This window comes from Lithobates pipiens, unplaced genomic scaffold (genome assembly GCF_037356315.1).
Source record: "Lithobates pipiens isolate NorthernLeopardFrog02 unplaced genomic scaffold, aLitPip1_a1.2 Scaffold_25, whole genome shotgun sequence".
NCBI lineage: Eukaryota > Metazoa > Chordata > Amphibia > Anura > Ranidae > Lithobates > Lithobates pipiens.
In genome coordinates, this window is record NW_027507787.1 from 144494649 (window position 1) to 144515455 (window position 20807).

General features: G+C 39.1%; 1 protein-coding gene across 1 annotated transcript in view; it reads right to left on the minus strand.

Moving 5' to 3' along the window:
- Positions 1-20807, minus strand: part of LOC143929784 (uncharacterized) — a 112530-nt gene that overhangs the window by 75625 nt on the left and 16098 nt on the right. Inside the window, exons 4-9 of the mRNA XM_077453761.1 lie at positions 19163-19324; positions 17450-17599; positions 8458-8619; positions 3780-3941; positions 1361-1522; positions 1118-1270 (exon numbers count right to left, since the gene is read on the minus strand). Of these exons, the coding sequence (XP_077309887.1) occupies positions 1118-1270; positions 1361-1522; positions 3780-3941; positions 8458-8619; positions 17450-17599; positions 19163-19324 (951 nt within the window). The remainder of the gene's footprint in view (positions 1-1117; positions 1271-1360; positions 1523-3779; positions 3942-8457; positions 8620-17449; positions 17600-19162; positions 19325-20807) is intronic.

Sequence of the window (20807 nt, forward strand, 5' to 3'; positions counted from 1 at the left end):
CGCCAACTTTTTACCTTTGGCTGAGGGGTCAAGCAGGACAGCACCCACCCAACCACAGAGGCAAGCAAAAGACATAATAATCAGATTATAACACATATGGGGGTTATTTACGAAAGGCAACTCCACTTTGCACTGCAAGTGAACTTGGAGGTGCAGTCGCTCTAAATCTAAGGGGATCTGAAATGAGTGGAAGCTCTGCTGATTTTATCAGCCAATCATGTGCAAGCTAAAATACTGTTTTTTATTTTCCTTGCATGTCCACCTCAGATCTACAGCGACTTTACTTCCAAGTGCACTTGTAGTGCAGGGTGGATTTTCCTTTAGTAAATAACCCCCATAGTGACCATTGTGTCATCCAACACTTGACTTATTTATCCTACCCCAAAAAATAAAAATAGAAAACTATAAGAAGAAATTGACTTTTTTTTCAAAGTATATTTATCCATGTGTCCTAGAAAATTACCCTAGCTTTCTTGCAAAACTGAGTTTAAATTGTAACATGATCTTCTTTCCAGAAAGGTGTCATTGTCAAAAGAAAAAGTGTTACAAACTGCTCCTCGCACTGGCTGACACTAATGCTAGCTATTTCAGTCAGACATTTTAAAGACACATTTTGGGACATTGGAACATTTAAGAACTTATAAATTAATGTGCTTATCAGTTTGGTCTCAAATATATATCCCAATGGAATCCAGTTAAGAAATTTGAGGTGTGTTTCCAAAGTTGCATGGACAGGTAGGGCATTTGGGAGTTTTCCATGACAAGCTGACTGAGCTAAAATATCTTTAAGAATTCATTATACATGCTGTCTTTCAGGTGTTTGGCTTTCACTTGTGTAATCTGTTACCAGAAAGGTATGACTGCCCTAAGTAATTCCCTTTCATTCATTTTGTGAAGAATAGAACAATTTTATTAATGTCTCTAAACGTCCAGTATTAGTGTGTGTGTGTGTCAGCGTGTGTGTTTTGGGGGTGTTGCATTCTGTAAGTATAATTTTTAAGAGTAGATGTCTTTTACAAGGTCATCTTATATTTGACAAACTGTTAACATATATATATATATATATATATATATATATATATATATAAACCATTTCTGTGTAAGTAAAAGATAGTACCTGGAACTCCCTTGTCTCCTTTTGCACCAGTAGCCCCTTTAGCTCCTGCAATCCCTGGAGGACCTGTGGCACCTTTTAAACCAGCTGATCCTGGTGATCCTGCTGCTCCTGCTGGGCCTGTTGGTCCTCTGTCTCCTTTTATGCCTTGTGTACCTTTAAGAGAAGATTCAGTTTTCAGATATAATTTCCATTTACATATGGACCTTATTCATCATCTTTAGAAGGTTCATATTTCTCATATACCTGTATCTCCTTTATCTCCTTTGGCACCAGCACTTCCCTTTATTCCTGCAACACCTGGAGATCCTGGAGAACCAGAAGCACCTTTGGCCCCCGCAATCCCAGGAGTACCCGAAGCTCCATTGGCACCAGGTGGTCCTCTTTCTCCTTTTAGACCTTGAGCACCTTAAAAAAAACATTTTAAACATCATGTAAAAAATGTGGTGGAAACTAAACTACTAGCACCTGTTTTATACACATCACATACCGTGTGGGGGATACAAGTGTGATATCAGCAGGGGCGGACTGATCATTGGGCCACTCTGGCACTGCCCGAGGGCCCTATGCCACTAGGGGGCCCCATCAGGGTTGCCAGCCTCAGTAAAACCAGGGACAGTATGTAAAAATCTGTGTTTTTTTTTTACATCTGTCTCTGAAATGCCCCTTACCGACATTCTTTCGGTCTAAAAATCCAGAGATTATAGCCCCACTTCTCCAATACCTTCTCAGCCAATAGAAACATGTCTGTGTATACTGTGTGATTGTATACTGTGCATGTGTGTTTGTGTATACTGTGTGGCCCCATAATGTCTGATTGCCTGGGGGCCCCATAATCTCCTATTGCCTGGGGGCCCCATGAGTTGTCAGTCCGCCCCTGGATGTCAGTTGCTGGGGTTGTATAATCAGGATAAGTTAACATAATTTAGGTATATCATTACCAAATATGGTCTACGGATGTCAATAAATAAACGTGTATATATCCTTCATGAATACTGCAATATGATATAAAGAGAGATAACTACTGTATATCATTCTGAAAATTGTAAAAGAATAACTACATGACATCATTAGATTGTTACACTGGATTTCCCTCATGTGAGATTTAACCAGTTTCCATGCACACCAAATCAACATCAAAAGCCTAACAATGTAATAGAGATACCCAAAAAAATTACATGGTAATTAGGAATGGGGTTAAACATTTATCTTACTGTTATTACCTTCCAGCCATCATTATACATTTTTTGAAGAGCTGAAAAACTGAGACTGTGCCAAAAAAAAAGGAAATGTGTGATGCTCTACCTCATTGTAGCTTGAGCCCTTTCAACAACAATTCCAGACAATCCTCTAATATCTCAACAACTAACATAAAAATTTCTCCCAAAAAAGCTTTATAACTTAACTCCTTTGGAGACCTTTTAATTATCTTAAGTTTGGTTCTTCATTATTCTACAAATAATATGTCACCTTTATTATTTGTATTAATATGTTTCTACATTAGTGGCATTATTTTTGTTATCTACTTCAAATGTCAACACATATACCTTGTGTTCACTCTCTTTGATTTGGATACATATGTTGTTTTAATAGGTCATTACATGCCTTATGTTATCCATCTTTTAAATGGATGTTCTATTTTGTATTGTTCGTATATGCAATACCTTTTAATAAATACAGGGCAAACATAAAATTACAGCATCAAGCTCTAATACAAATCTAAATATATTTTATATTTTATTTCAATAGCCTGGACAACATTGGGACTCAAAGCTGTTGCATTTTAGAACACTTTGGGCTCTCAGTCTTATGCCCTGTACACACGGTCGGAAATTCCAACAGAAAAGGTCCGATCGGATTATATTGTCTGAAAATCCAATCGTGTGTGGGCTCTATCTGACTTTTTCCGTCAGAAATTCAGACGAAAAAATTTGAGAGCAGAATCTAAAATTTTCAGACAAAAAAATCAGATCAGACTTTTTCCGATCGTTTTCAGAGAATTCCGATGCCACACGTGCTCATATCAAATTACGAGACCAAAGCTATTGTCTACTAGCCTCTACGTACTCCCGTTGTATGCAACAAACATCACCACGTTCTGAACGATCGGATTTTCTGACAACTTTGTCCGACCGTGTGTATGCAACACCAGTTTCGGACAAAATCCGTCAGAAAAAATCAGACGGATTTTGTGGTCGGAATGTCTGACCATGTGTACATGGCATTCGTTTCTAATTAAAGACCTATAGTATTTTGAATCACATCAACCTAGGCTTAATTTAGATCATTGAAATAAAATAAAACTGGACTTTTATCCATGTTGCTATTAAGTCTTATGCCCCGTACACGCGATCGGAAATTCCGCCAGCAAAAGTCTGATGTGAGCTTTTGGTCGGAAATTCCGACCGTGTGTACGGGGCATTAGAGTATCTCCAAAATATCAGGAAGAAGGTAACATGGGCTTCTGACACAATACATGGAACTGCTATGTTTTCAATGTATGAGTGACAGTATAAAAAACTCAACAAGTTATAACATATGGCACCAAAAATCTCCCTACATAACTCAAAAATCTATTATTATAATTTATAATAAATGTGTAAAGTGTAAATACTACTAACTTTTAATACATATGTGCATGGCATAAATTGCTGTTTTTTATTACCTGGCTCTCCCTTGGCTCCCTTGGTGCCATCAGATCCCCTTGGCCCTGTGATTCCAGGTCCTCCATTTGCACCTGCAGCCCCTTTAGCACCTGGAACTCCAGGAGCCCCATTACTTCCTGTAGCACCAGTTGCTCCAGCACTGCCTTTGAGTCCCTGTGGTCCTAGAAATAAAAAATGGTAAATGATCCAATTGGTCAATGGTGTGGATGTAGAAGTTTATGTTTTTTCCTATAAGTTAACATATCAAAGTCAGCAAGGGTGTAACTACAGTCATAGCAACAAATATCGCTGCTTTGGAATTACAGTAGTAAAAAAGAGTGGAGTGGGGTGTTTGATGACTGCTGGTCCATATCTGAAAAATAAATGTAAAGTTCTTGACTCAGGGTTTCGGAAACATAAGACTACTTGTTTGTACATTATTACACATTAAAGCAGTATTAAAGTGAAATTTTTAAATTTGCCCTAGAGGTAAGCTTATAGAAAGTCTTACCTGTAGGTGCCTTTGAAATGGCCTGAACCACATGGTTATTAACTCTAGCTGATGATGTCACTGGTGCATGCAATTCAGAGAGCGCTGTGATGCAGCAGTGACGCCATTGCGGCCCATGTGTTTAACCACTTAAGCCCCGAACCAATTTGCAGCCAAAAGACCAAGCCCCTTTTTGCGGTTCGGCACTGCATCGTTTTAACTGACAATTGCGCGGCCGTGCGACGTGGCTCCCAAACAAAATTGGCGTACTTTTTCTCCCACAAATAGAGCTTTCTTTTGGTGGTATTTGATCACCTCTGCGGTTTTTATTTTTTGTGCTATAAACAAAAATAGAGTGACAATTTTTAAAAAAATTCAATATTTTGTACTTTTTGCTATAATAAATATCCCCAAAAAATATATTAAAAAAAATTTTTTTCCTAGTTTAGGCCAATACGTATTCTTCTACATATTTTTGGTAAAAAAAAACGCAATTAGCGATTATTGATTGGTTTGTGCAAAAGTTATAGTGTTTACAAAATAGGGGATAGTTTTATAGCATTTTTATTAATATTTTTTTTTTTTACTAATAATAGCGGCGATCAGAGATTTTTATTGTGACTGCAACATTATGGGGGACACATCGGACATTTTTGACACATTTTGGGACCATTGTCATTTATGCAGTCAGCAATCAGTGCTATTTAAATGCACTGATTCCTGTGTAAATGACACTGGCAGTGAAGGAGTTAACCACTAGGGGGCAGTGTAGTGTTATGTATGACGTTATGTGTTTTTTTATTATAGGGGGCATGGCCTGGCATGTGACGTCACTGATCGTCCTTCCCTATAAAAGGGAAGAGACGATCGGTGACAGCCACACAGGGAAGCACGGGGAGAGGTTTGTTTACACAGACCTCTCCTCGTTCTTCAGGTCTGTGACCTGACCGCATGACACCGGCGGCGATCGGGTCGGCTGGTCCTGCGGCCATGGTCACGGAGCTCAGGACCGGGTCGGGAGCGCGCCGGTGCACTCCCGACCCATGGCTGGGAACTTAAAAAGCAACGTACAGGTATGTGCTTGTGCCCGAAGTACATCGGCGTGAGGCGGTCCTTAAGTGGTTAAATGGCTGGAGAGTGCAAATCCAGAAAGAAGATGAGGTAATGTTAGAAGCAAATTGAAGCATAAAAGTTGCACCGCTCCAGATGAAATATGAGATCTCTCCTGCTAAGGTGATTGCTGGGTGCCAGCCTTGGTCTGCAGCCAGAGTATGTGAAAGAAAAAAGCAAATGACAGCACTGATCAGCATAAAAATAGTAGTTTTATTTCAAATCCATTAAAAATAAGGCCACAGCCTGCACACACATCTCAAGTGGCTTCAGCAAACCTGTTTCACACACCTGTGCATAGTCATTAGCTAGAAGCACCAAGAGTGGCAGGTCACTGGGGGAGGGTTCCCTTTGAAAGGTAAGTCTGCGGCGCACACTAGCACATTATGGCAAAAACCTGCAGGGGGTCCATTTTACATTTTTGTTTAAAACCACTTGAACACCAGCTCTTTTCTTACACATGTTGGTCACATGTATAAATCTGTATTTTTTGCTGTAAAATTACTTCCCCAACCATTATTTTTGTTTTTAAAGCAGAGGCCCCAGAGAATAAAATGGTGGGTTTTGCAATGTATGTCAGACGATATTTGCACAGCGTTTTTTTAAAAGCATTTTTTTAAAATAAAATACACCTAAACCCTCCTGGCGGTAACCCCGTGTGGCTCGGGGCCATACTTGGGATTGCATCGCAGTATCCTGGTGCAGGTAACGTACCTTGTCCCCAGGATCCTGCAATGTCCCCCCGCTGTGTCCTCCGCCGGATCCTCCACCTGATGCTCTGTTTTCCAGGCTCCATTCCCTACAAGTGTCGTGACACACGTGGTCAGAGCCCGATGCAAATTAAAAAAGTGCAAAAAACATAACACATAAAGTAATGTAATCTGTACGATTACAGTGTACTGTATCAAATTATTTCACCTCCCTTTTGGCCCTAGTGGTTAGTCCAATGCCCTGCATGCACTTTTATATTATATTTTCTGCCTGAAAACTGGAGATTGGCAACCAAAAAGTGTCCCTTTACGTCAATAGCGGTTTAAGACCAGCTAGAAAACAGCGATAGTAAATTAAAACACTTGCAGAATTGAGCAATAGTGATCTATGGGGAAATGTATTTTATTATTATTATATTATTATTTTTTATAGTTATTTATTATATTAGAATTTATGATTTTGTGTTTCAAACTTTATCATACCCAGGCTGTCTACTAGACCCTTGTTTGGACAAATTTAAGTGTGTTATTACTAAGAATTACAGGCCTACAATATAAAACGCCAAATTTCTATGCAAAACAATGAACCGCTTTGAGATCCAAAAATCTGACAAAATCATACCGCCAGGAGGTTAATGAATTTTAATGCGAAAAAACACAATATAATACCGAACTGTGAAATGTTATGCCAAATAAATAGATACCAAACATGTCACATTTTAACATTGCGCACGTCCATGAAACAGTGACAAACTGCAGTGCATACATTATATTATCCATAGGCGATGCTTTAAATGCCATTACAGTTTACCACTTTTAATTTACACAGGAGGTCTGGTGCTAGAATTATTGCTCTCAATCTGACATTTGCAGTGATAACTCACATGTGTGGCGTGATCACTGTTCATGCGCCGACGCAGGACTGATACGTGCGTTCATAAGGGATGAGCAACATTCCTTGTGAAAGCATGGTCAATGACAGGTACTATTTACTGAGAGATCTGGAGCCTACTAGACCCCAGCTATCTCCTCTGCCCTTAAAAGCATTGAATCAATTTAAGATCGTTATGATCCAATGCTTTTCCCAAACCACTGATGGTTTGTTTATAACTAACGAAACCGGACGTGACAAAATACTTGTCGCTTCTGGTCTCTTACACCATAGAGATGATCAGGGCGATTGTTGTTCAACTGGTGGAAGCACCGACTGCAGTCCCATCTGTTTTTCTTGGGTAAATAACACAGTAGCCACTTATGAGAAGCAAGCTAAATCTCCTAGCAGTCCTGCTCGCACATAATTCCTTTTGTCTACCTACAACTTGTAATTGTTCAATTATAGTGGCCTCCAGTGTTAAAGTTTATAAACAGTAAACCCAAAGGCAAAAAGTTTTTATATTGCAGCTTGCAAGCTTGCCAGTCCTTAGATGCATTGTCTACATAAAATATCTATTGATCTTGCTAGAAATGCAGTGTCCTTGTCGATTCCTGTGAGCTTGAAAGAAAGCACGAAGAAGTGTATCTTTTATTGTGTTTACTACTAGTTAGCAGTAGCCCATCTATTAGAAGCACACGGACGCTGCCCCCCCCCCCCATCTATGTGTCTGGCCCCCTGATCTGCATCCAGGCCGCTAGACCATGGAGTCCAATGGGGGGGGGGGGGGGTTGAAGAACATGATTAAAGCCAGAGGCTCTAATAGGCTTCAAAAAAGGTGGGTTTGGGTTGTCCAAGCCCACCCAGTTGGGTGACATAGCGAATTAATATTTGCTATTGCCACACTGATCCTCCTCCTAGCCAATTAGAAAGCAGGTCTTGAGACCTGTCACCCTATTGGCTGAAAGGACAAGTGATCCTATTGGATGCCTATGAGGAGGGAGGAGATGCACGGCGGAAGCCACCGTGAGGCAGAGGAGAAGAGGACACAGGAGCTGCCGACCGGCCTAGAGCTGTCACCCCAAAAAAACAAAAGCCACCACTAGTCCCATCATTTGGCAAGAAAGGGAGATGTACAGTATGTTGCACAAAGACAGATATGTTTGTGGTGTAGGCTGTGTGACCCTTCAATAGATACAGTGGAGAAAGAAAAAAAACATAGACATGAGGGCACTGGACGTCTGGTAACTGTAAAGTACTTTTAAATCCAATGCAGACATCACATCTAAGGACTAGTAAGCTGCAATATATTACATTTTGATTTTGGATCTGGGTACACTTTAAGGGGTAAAAATAGGGTCTCTATCGAATGCATTACATGTTACCTATGATTTATCGTTACATCCTTACATCTCTGAGAGTCAGGTAATGGTAAATGTGGATGTACAGTAGATTGTTCCTCTGATGTATCATTACATTGTTTTATTAAAAACTATTTATTACTATAATGTCTATACCTAGATCTCCTTTGTCTCCTTTGGCACCAGCAGCCCCTTTAACTCCTTGAACTCCTGGTGGTCCTGTTGCACCTGCAGCACCCTTCATACCAGCAGCTCCAGTCACACCTGTGGGTCCTGTACCTCCTACTGACCCTTTTTCCCCCTTCAGACCTTGCAAACCTGACAAAATAAATAAATATATACATTGATGTATTATTATTATACAGGATTTATATAGAGCAGCACTTTACAACATGAGGGCAGACAGTATACTTACAATACAAATCAATACAGAAGGGATCAGTCTGAGGGCCCTGCTCATTAGAGCTTACAATCTAGAAGATCTACAATGATATACAAGCTCTTCTTGATTTGTAAGTGGCAGGCTTGGCACATTTTATCTCTATATATGTATATGGGGATTATACTGGTAAATTGTTATGCTGCATTTTTCATCTGATCAGAATGTGATATTTTCCTCCTTTCTTTTCTATACAGGATCTGTTTGTAGTCAAGTGAATAAGGTCCTGAGGAAGCATAAAGCGAAACATTGACCTCTTTGACCTAGTAGTAACAGAGATCTAATCCTAAAGAGCACACGCTAAGTTTTTCTAAATTTAAGGTTACATCTGAACTGCAGTTTGGTTTGGGTACAATTGTTTAAATTTGGACCTCAGCATCAGTCTGACTGGACTATGAGATGTTCACCTTGGCCACAGGGGGGCACTGTCTCTTCTGGCAGGCATGGAACTACAGTCTGGTTGGCTGCTTTAAGATTACTCTCTCTCGGAGCCTGCCCAGTGGGAGTGGCGCTCTTGCTGTGCTTTCTGGGAGAGGGTACTTAAGATGCGGATGTCACGTGGTTCGGGGTTCCGGTCCAGAAGGATGTGCTGACTTCATGGTCCTGGTCCTCCTGACCAGCCCCCAGGAAGGCTATGGCCTGGGGTTCTGATCCACCCGACTTGTTGTCTTGGGGCTGGCTAGCCTGAGGCAAGGAAACTAAAGGAGGATTCTGAGGTGTCCTCTCCGGTTTGGGAGAGAACCAGTAACATCAAGCTATCCAGGGGAGGACTCTTCAGAAGAAGGCCACGTACGGGTTGGTTTCTTAGCAAGAGCCTGGAGGAGCTGAAGTACCTAAGAGAATCTGGTCTCGTGGATATCGTCAAGCTGGCTGAAAGATGCAGGTATCACACGAGTGTTCTACAAGTTTAGTTTTCCTACGTGTTCTACAACAATGTCTGTGGCAGAGACTTATCTTGTATGTTCTACAACAATGTCTGTGGCAGAGACTTATCTTGTATGTTCTACAACAACGTCTGTGGCAGAGACTTATCTTGTATGTTCTACAACAATGTCTGTGGCAGAGACTTATCCTTGTATGTTCTACAACAACGTCTGTGGCAGAGACTTATCTTGTATGTTCTACAACAATGTCTGTGGCAGAGACTTATCCTTGTATGTTCTACAACAACGTCTGTGGCAGAGACTTGTTCCTGAGTTAAGAACCTTGTTGGCTGCTAGGCCTTGTGAGAGAGGGACTATCCAACTTGAGTGGACATCCAGTTGTGAATGGCTATTCTCTGGATGCAGTCAAAGTAAGCAAGTTCTTCAATATTGACTTTGACACTAAGAGTACCTGAACTTCCTTTCCAACCCTCTGATCCCATTTTAAGAGACTGTTCATTGTCTACGTTGTTTTTGCAATTCAAAAACCTTTATGCGGATCTGTCGTCAGTCTCTCAAGTTACTGGGCCATCTACCATGGGACACCCCTAGACGTGAATTGAGGAAAATTGAGGAAAATTGATAAAATTGAGCAAAATTAAACCAGCAGCTCCTTCGGGCGTTAGTGCTACAGATATATATCAAGTGGCTATATCAATAAGAGCTCAACTTTTTCTTGTTTTTATCCTGTAAAAATATATTTTATTAATGACTTTTTTTGTAAAAGAATATATTTTTGTAATAAAAACAATTATTCATTTATTAATTTGTAATGTTGGTCCTTTTCTAATACTGGTAAAATCTGTTCAATTTGTTCAAATCTCTTTAAACAATCGTTATATGGATGAGGTACCTCCCTAGCCCTCACATATATATATATATATATATATATATATATATATATATATATATATATATATATATATATATATATATATATATACAATGACCAATTAAACACACCACAAGTAAAAAGGCATTTTATCCCAACACATTTTTAACGCTTAAAAGTGTTCCCTGTGACACTGCGCTATCCCAAAAAACAGAAAAAAGCTGCTCACACAATCACAAGGATAAAACAGTGAATAGTAAACAAATATCAAATCAAAGTGTAGCGCTTAACAGAGTGATGAATGATCTAATTAGTACATCATCATACAATTTAACCCAGACACCTTAAGTGTGAAATTTCTCAATAATATATAAACATAAAAATAAAATTACAAATTCGAAAAAACTATAAATGAATTAAAGTCTCTATATGAAAAATTGATCCAGTCCAAACGTGAAATACGGGTCACCATCCACCTTCTTAGATGAGACTAGCATGCAGACACCCTGTGATATTCCCGTCACCTTTAGAAATAAAGGCTTACCGGATATTATGGATCCAAACGAATATACATTCGAAGGATCATGCAGGCTTATACATTTAGAAACCAAGATCGTAGATGTAAATTTTCAGGGAAGTAACAGGTCAGACTCCTCATGTGGTTGTCCCAACTAGTTGTTAAATCCACATCGGTACACTCCAGCTCAAAATGTTGAACTCATACAAAGGAAAATAAGGAGCCACAATAGTGTAAATCCGTTTAAAAGAAAAAAAAAAAAAAAAAAAAAAAAAAAAAAAAAAAAAAAAAAGAAAAAAATTTGTTTAAAAGAAAAAAAAAAAAAAAAAAAAAAAAAAAAAAAAAAATTTAATAAAAAGTAATGAACTCACATGAAACCAAAGAAATCAAGCGCTTAATCCATAAAAACAGTGCTACAGCAGTAGTCCTGACGCGTTTCGTCCTCTACAGACGTCTTCTGGGGTAGCACTACACTGTAGCATCATCACTTTTATAGCAAACAATCAATTTGGGCAAAAATTCCATCTGCCTGTGTCACCGCGTGTCATTTCCGGTTTAAGATGGCGCCCGGCGTGCGTTCCACGCCTCGTTATAAAACATATATGGAATAAACCAATAAATGAAAGCTAGGTTGGCCCAAACTGAAAATTAACCACATGTAAAAAATTGGAATATGTTCCCCTCTATAATAATTATTGATAGCATTTCCGGGTCACGATTGAGCTCGTAAGGGGCGTGGATATAAATCCAATAGATATCCCACTATCAACAGAGCCAACCACACTCCAGGGAAATACTAACATAGTGGGCGTGTCATACAAAGACCACCAATGCCTTCGTCCAGCGGTGCTGGAACGCACCGCGTACCGGAAGCATCGGCACTGCACGCACGTCCGACGCGAGAGGCGGCGTGTAAGGAGACACGTCACACCAATCAGAAAGCATCGGACATCGGAAGTGACGTAAAGAAAAAATACGTCACTTCCGGCCAGGGTATATCCGACAACAGGAAGTGATGTGATGAAAATACATCACTTCCAGGTGTCAAGAAGGACGCATGTAAACATACGCCGGACCGCACAACCAAAAGAGGCTGTGCACCAAAAAGCACCCCCATTACCCAATGAAAAAATTCATATATGGAGTGGAATGGGAGCAGCCATATATGTACAAGAAAAAACATCTCAAACAGTTTTCTTTTAATACACAGTATATAACAGCACCGGCACAACGCATGTCCGAACATGTATTGTGATAAATGCTGATACCATCTAAGGCAGATAGAATTCTGTCCCAAAATCGGTAATAATAATACACCATAAACAACAATGGTAAAAAAACTTATCATTTACATAAAAAACTTGAGACAAATAAACAAAATAAATTAAAATAAAATAAAACACTGGAGTAAAATATTGTCAATGCACATACTAGCCATTATCAATGAAGGCATTAATATCCCATTCTATATTTAAGCCGAATGGCGAGTAAGAGCGAATCATGTATATCCAGTAGGTTTCTAGCCTGGAAACACCACGAGTCATAGCACCACCTCTCCACGGAGGTGTATACTTATCAATAGCTAGAAATTGGGTCCCTGTTGGGTCACTATTATGGTGTTCCCTATAATGTCTGGGGACCTGTTACTTCCCTGAAAATTTACATCTACGATCTTGGTTTCTAAATGTATAAGCCTGCATGATCCTTCGAATGTATATTCGTTTGGATCCATAATATCCGGTAAGCCTTTATTTCTAAAGGTGACGGGAATATCACAGGGTGTCTGCATGCTAGTCTCATCTAAGAAGGTGGATGGTGACCCGTATTTCACGTTTGGACTGGATCAATTTTTCATATAGAGACTTTAATTCATTTATAGTTTTTTCGAATTTGTAATTTTATTTTTATGTTTATATATTATTGAGAAATTTCACACTTAAGGTGTCTGGGTTAAATTGTATGATGATGTACTAATTAGATCATTCATCACTCTGTTAAGCGCTACACTTTGATTTGACATTTTTAACGCTTGCTGCTATTAAAATAAATATATTGATTGGGACTAAATTCCATTTACTACAATTTAAAGATATATAATAGGTCATTACTATTTTCTGCATTTTAAGGGTTTCAATTTAAAGAAAAATCTACATCCAATGCTAATAAAGCCTATTCACAAATATGTTTTGTGATAACATTCAGTAGCATACAAGTTGTACAACATGCCATTCCAAACGAATGCACATATAGAGTACTGGAGAATGCTATAGTGCACTGCAACGTACACAGGTAAAAACTTGTGTGAAAAATATTGCAAGTTAATTTTGAGGTTCATTGACAGCCTATTCACAATGACTGGGCTGCATGTTCACATGTGGGGAATTGACCAAACTGCCCAGAATGGCTTGTACTACTTTAACCAGATATTTCAGGTCTTTCTGGGCCACCCATGCCAGTTTCTGTTTCAGAGTTAAATAGTAACTGACATGGATTTCATGCCTAATTAAAGTGTTACTAAACCCAAGACCCTGCATTCACTATATCTGGTCTCCCACAGTACACAGAACATGGAAATGCAATTATTTTAGTATTATTATTTTAGTAAATATAAATTGTTAAATACCATTTCTCATCAGCAGTATATAGCAGTCCCTTGACTTCTATCAGTGTCTGGTTAAAGCTTGTAGGAGGAGTTTTTATTCTGTCCTATGAGGCTGCATGGCCCCTAACCCTCTGACTGGACAGTGCTGATTGGTGCTGTGCTGATCACATGCACTCCCCCCAAAATAAAATAAAACAACAACCATTATCTAGCAAATCACACCAAACTGAGCATGTGTGGAGTGCCCCCAAGGTTCAGTGCTATCAGCAGATAGCTTGCGGACAGTAAGAGATGGAGAGAATCAGAGAGGACAGGATCAAACAGCCTTTTTACACAATGTGCAGGATTAACCCCTTAGGTTCCACAGTGAGTATAATAAGCATGCTTTACTGCATATACAGACAGATTTTACTGTTGTGGATTTATTAACACTTTAACAAAGGCATTGTTTACATTTTCAATCTAGAAACATCACATGCTTCACTGCTCACATGCCTCTTTCTGCCTGTGAAAAAACTGCATGAGAAAGGGGGGGGGGGGGCAACTAAGGGTTAGGGGGGAGGGGTGGAAGAAACAGGTAGAGAGAGCCAAAGCAAATATTCTATGTCTGGTGCAGACAATGGTATAGAAAATACAGCAGATTGATCAAAATTCAGCATGTGTGGAGTGCCCCCAAGGTTCTGTGCTATCAGCAGATAGCTTGCGGACAGTAAGAGATGGAGAGAATCAGAGAGGACAGGATCAAACAGCCTTTTTACACAATGTGCAGGATTAACCCCTTAGGTTCCACAGTGAGTATAATAAGCATGCTTTACTGCATATACAGACAGATTTTACTGTTGTGGATTTATTAACACTTTAACAAAGGCATTGTTTACATTTTCAATCTAGAAACATCACATGCTTCACTGCTCACATGCCTCTTTCTGCCTGTGAAAAAACTGCATGAGAAAGGGGGGGGGGGGCAACTAAGGGTTAGGGGGGAGGGGTGAAAGAAACAGGTAGAGAGAGCCAAAGCAAATATTCTATGTCTGGTGCAGACAATGGTATAGAAAATACAGCAGATTGATCAAAATTAAACCTAACAATACTTTTATGAAGGTCCTTGTTAAGGCATTTCCTATTACACACCTTGCTCTTTTATACCTCACTCTGTTACAGGCTTTCTTAAAAATGTCTAAGGCTGGGTTCAAACTTATGCGAATTGGATGTGGATTTCTCTGCATCCAATTTGCATGACAGGAGATTGTGACCCGTTTTCAATGGAGCCGGTTCACACATCTCTGCGGGGCCTGCAGAGTGCACAGCAGAAGGTTCCTGTGCGTCTTTGGCTCAGTTTCAGATCCAAACTCAAGCAAAAATTCAGAACTGATTCGCACCTGAAAAGGAGAACAGAAACGCACCGGACCCCCAGCCGCATCTGCACATAGTGTGAACCCATCTTAAGTTGTAATAACCCATCATTACAAGACCAGTTTGCAGTTTTCAGTGCTTTGATTGCTGACTGATAATACTCTGTCATGCAACCTTGTACCCAAATGCATTTTATAGCAATATTTGGGACAGATAGAGCTTTCTTTTCCTGGTATTTAATTATCACTTTTTTATTTTTTTACTACATAAAGGGGAAAAAAAAGCAACATTTTTGAAAAATAGCCAATTGCACATACTTTATTCTATAAAACATATCAATAAAAAATGCCAGGACAGAACGAAAAAAAAAGAAAATTAGGTGATCTCTTTTTATGTTAAATGTTTTTAAAAATGAAGAAACATGCTGGTATTGAGGGGGTTGAATCCGTGTGGCTTGGTAATGCTGCACTGGATACATTAAATATACAGGTCATACACAAAAGGATTTAGACAAAGGGGGTAATGTACAGATGTGCAGGATAGGGAAGGTCAATGGATTAATATACAGGTCAATGCAGAGACAATATGGAGCTGAGATAAATATAGTAGGTGAGAAGGGGGGGAAGAAGGATTAAAAATCAACCTGCAACCTTAGGATTCCCTGATCTGAATGAAACCTCAACTTATTGGTTCCTCCTTCTACCCTTTCCTCTATTATAAGAGGAAGAGGTAGGCTTTCTAGGGTAAACACTACACTATTTACATTTGTGATTGGTCACCACAGCTATCACATTGTTCAGTATTGCTCAAATTGGCTTTGTATACTGTATCTGTAAACGGAGCTGTTCGCTGATGACGATAATGCATTATTAACTCTAAACTCATAATCTGTAAAGGCTTTTAAGGTGTCCTATATGCACAATTGTGTGTACCATAGGTTTGTGGTACTTCATGGGAGCTTGTAATTTTAAGACTCTTTGATTCTGAAGTTACACAAGATTTCAAAGGCAATAAGTCCAAAAGGATAGTACAGTATACATTTTACATATGGAATGGTAAAAAGATTAAATTGAAGTTGGATGTAATGTATAGTTTTTTGGGGTTTTTTGACGCAGTCAAAATACATCAACCTAAAATTGTTAGATTTATTTTGGTAGTGGTTAATGTCCTTATTTAGGTGTAAATGGGTGTTTAGGTGTTCGCTGATGGCTTAGTTCACAGCAAATAACTGCCTGAGGGTGATTTCTGCAGTGTCGGTTATAAACGGCACTATAGAAATAAGTGTCCATCACTTAGCCGTTCCAAAATGAACAGCGGTAAGTGGTATGTAAGTGGTTAACAAAGACTACAAATGGCCATGCTGATGAAGATTGCACAGGAGTGATCCTCGGTTGTCAGGAAACTTGCTCTGAGAAAAGACATGCAGCAGTTGTTGGAGTGCATGCATGTAGGCAGAAAGTGACTGCAAAGGTTTACATTAGGTATGCATTAACTCATTTGAAAAGGGCTGCCAATGCATAAAATAACACAGCTGTACCTTTTTTTTTCACACAGTTCACTACAATACAGGGTCATGTATTACCATGCATTTTAGTTAGCTGTAGCACAGATGTGTTGTGGCGGTGTGCAGGGGTGCTATTCAAATTTCATGGCACTGCAATGCACCGGGACACATAAGGTGCATTACTGCAACCACAATTCAATTGTGTGAAGCCAGCCTGAATTCTCCTAGATTGCACTGTTGCTCTGTGCATTAAAATTGCACATAAATAAGGACATTAAACACCACCAAAATAAATCAAACAATTTTGGGTTGATGTAATTTGACATGCGTCAAAAAAACAAAAAAACAAAAAAAACAAAAAATTATACATTACATCCAACTTCAATGTAATCTTTTCCCATTCCATATGTAAAATGTATACTTTACTACTATTTTAAATGTATTGCCTTAGAAATATTGTGTATCTTCAGAATCAAGATGTAAAGTCTTAAAATTGCAAGCTCCCATGAAGTTCCACAGACCTATGGTACACACAATTGTCCATATGCAACACCTTAAAAGCCTTTACAGACTATGAGTTTAGAGTTAATAATGCATTATGGTTCTAGAATTATTACTTTTACTCTTGCTCTCACTAAGCGTATTTTAACACCTCGACTATCAGGATGTTTAGAATAGCTTGGTAAACAAGGAGTTTGCACAGTTTTTGCTGGACCAGGTGTCCCCATAAGAAGACACCCCCCTGTTATTGTTCCATGATAACTGTAAAACGTATTTATCACTTTCTTTGGACATTGGTCACCTTGCTGAATTGAGAGGGTGAAACTCACCAGTGGAGACACAGACTGCAGTAAAAGCAGAAAAAGACAGTAGTTCCAACCCTTCTCCATTCTATTCAAAATTCAAGGGCAAAGATGTTTTGGCTTAAATACACTTTAAAGTTAGTCTTAGTTAGTATGGAGTCATTTCACAACATACCTGGATCTCCTTTGCCTCCTTTTGCCCCAGCAGCTCCTGTAACTGACAAGCCGGGAGGTCCCATTGCACCCTTAGCACCTGGAGTGCCTGGAGTTCCTGTTGTCCCTGGTGTACCATTTGCACCTTTATCTCCTTTTAATCCTTGAGGGCCTTTAACCATAAATTGCAAAGGATTGTTAACAGTTGTAAGAGAATATAACTGCCATAAAACCACAAAACAGCATATCTTTGAGTGCAATCCACATATAAAGTATGTTTATAATGATATATATATATAGGAGTATCCGAGATTTGTTAGACACTATTAGTGGTTGCAAGCATGAACCCCTCACAGAACAGCATATCTTAGAGTGTAATCCACATGTAAAGTATGTTTATAATGGTATATATAGGAGTATTCAAGATTTGTTAGGCACTATTAGTGGTTACAATCATGAAGCCCTCACAAAAAATGGTTTAGAGAAAAACCAGCCAATTCAAACAACATAAACAGTGCAGAAAGCACAAATACATATACCACATACTGTACAATAAATTAAGAAACAGTGCACATTTAATTACATGAAATACAATGCTGCACAGTTCCTAGATAGTTCATAGAACAGAACCGGAGGTAGCTGAACCCTCCAGGCATGCTCAACAGTGGGAGGTAGAACTGTGAGCAGCAGCAAATCCCAAAGACTAGTGTATGTCCTTGTATGTGGTATGCTAATGCTAATTCCACACCATCATCTGCTGTTCCATCTACTACAAAATAAAAGAAGGGGTCCAGGGATCTCAAGGATGGAGTGTAGGTTTCCAAAAAAATGCATACATGCCAACTGTTTCAGATTTCCTGGGACACTCCTTCATCATCCCAGGCTGCCTCACAAGATCATGGCATCCCCCATGTTTGAGTTGCTGAAGATGCAGGTTAACTCAAAAAAGGAGATTACTAAAGGGATTGCAGCCACAAGTTGTTGGTTCTTGCATAATCAGAGGTTGGGACGCCCAGAAAGCAGATGTGATGTGGATGGGGCTGCCTGGAAATTGGGTGTGATCTTGGACTAAGGAGAATCTCATAATTTTGAATTGATGAATAGAAATGTCAAAATTGGGCCCTCAAGACAACTTGTACCAGCTGGGAAAAAAAACAAAAAGTAGCCTGTGATTGTTCTTACTATTTAGCATGATTCGAGAGTTGTGCACTTTCTTCAGACAGAAAATAATTGAATATAATTTGTACAGATCTTTTACCATTCTTTCATGGGATGATATGATCTACAAACACCTGCATGTACAATAAAGGTTTGTTGTTTTAGTCAGATTGCCTTGATTGCCGTACACCTCGCCCAGCCCAAATGGATAGCGGGTAAATGTAGCCTCCGTTCGATTCATCCAGAGGTGAGGTGTGCTGCGGCCAGGCTATCGCTTTCTATTTCTACAGCGTACTTTGGATCTGGATGAACCTTTCCCCAGCCTGTACCCTTGCTAGTCAGCAGCATACGATTCATCAAACCTTGTTAACCTGAGCGGGGGCCACCAAGCATTTATTGTGGGTCACAGATTGCTTTGATTGTTGGAAATATCAAACTTTCCCTAACTAAAAATCCCCAATAAAACAATAACAATACATTTATGGCAGATATTTTTATCATTTCATCTGAGTTTATGGACAACAAAAAAATAACATATTTTGTAAAATAATAATAGCAATAAATCAGTTTATGTTACCTATGGTCCCTCTGTCTCCCTTGGCTCCGGAAGCACCAATAGCACCTTGATTTCCAGTGGGTCCTGCTGCACCTGGAGCACCTTTAGCACCTGGAGCTCCAACAGCTCCTGTTGCTCCTGCAGGACCAATTATGCCCTTTTCACCTTTTGGACCTTGTGGGCCTAAAGTGAGAGATAGTGGGGTAAATAATTGCTAATTGTAAAAGCGAATTTAAAACCCAAACCCAAGTTTGGTAAAAAAACATAAAACATGTAATGCTTTTGTCCTCTGGTCTTATTGATTTTCTTTTGTGCGCTAAAGCATCTCTTTGATAATATGCATGGATATGTTTCATGAAAAGGAATGTTTAAAGGTGTTCTGTAATCACGGGATACACTTTGATTTTATAACATCAGTAATAAATGCAAAATCAAAGCATAAATAGCTATTTTTGACAATCCACTATAATCTCCTTTCATTTTGTGAGTTCTGCCTGTCTGCTGGCCATCTCTTTGCACAATTGTGTGGATACCCTGCATGCTTTGCAGCTTCTTTGCTCATTCCTTTAGTTTACTTTTGATTTCTAAGGACTACATATCCCATGGTACCTTGTTGCCTGCAAACAGTGATTCCTGTATTGACTCCACCTACTTAAAATCCTCCTTTCAGCAGTTCTTTAGTTCAGAAGAAAAGATCTGTGAATTCTGTGACATAGCAGTGCCTATTCTCAAAGTCTAGGGATTATGTGTATCAAAATTCAAAGATTTTGTGGAATTCTTAACAAAGTATGTTTACAACATTCAAGCTCATTCAGATTAATAGGAGTAGTCTAGAATTAATTGAAATCCTATATGTAAATGACTATAATGATATTACATTTTTATTGTAGATACGTTTTACAGGAAATATCCACAGAATATGTAGGATGTCATTGCTAAAATGTCAAAATGGCAGCTGCTTGGCTGTCATGCTGATTCATTGGCGTCAATAACTTCTGAGTCTCTGACCTAGAAAAGTATGCAGATCAGGAGTTCCAGCTTTACTCTGACCTTCCAATCTGCATGCTTGCTCCAGGTCAGTAAATCAAAAAGTCGTGAAAACAGAAACATTCAGACAACTGGCTTTCTCAGACTGAGTATCTCCAACAGAACAGGTTTCCATTCCTTGCCTAAAACTGACTATATTTGATTCAGCTATGCTATTGTTCTAAGTCAACTTGTAAGAAAGTGTCAACATGTAATGCTCAGACCTCTATGACCCAAAATAGTTTAAGTGATTCCTATAAGCCCCCCCCCCCCCCCCCCCAACCCAAATTATGATTTATTGGTTTATGGAAGTCATGAGCTTTTTTTCAGTGCTTTGAAAAGGTATTCATACCCCTTGACATTTTCCACATTTTGTCATGTTACAACCAAAAACATAAATGTATTTTATTGGGATTTTATATGGTAGACCAACACAATGTGGCACATAATTGTAAAGTAGAAAGAAAATGATAAATGGTTTTCCAAATTATTTACAAATAAATATGTGAAAAGTGTGGTGTGCATTTGTATTCAGCCCCCCGGAGTCAATACTTTGTAGAACCACCTTTCACTGCAATTGCAGCTGCAAGTCTTTTTGGGGATGTCTCTACCAGCTTTAGACATTGAGAGATTGACATTT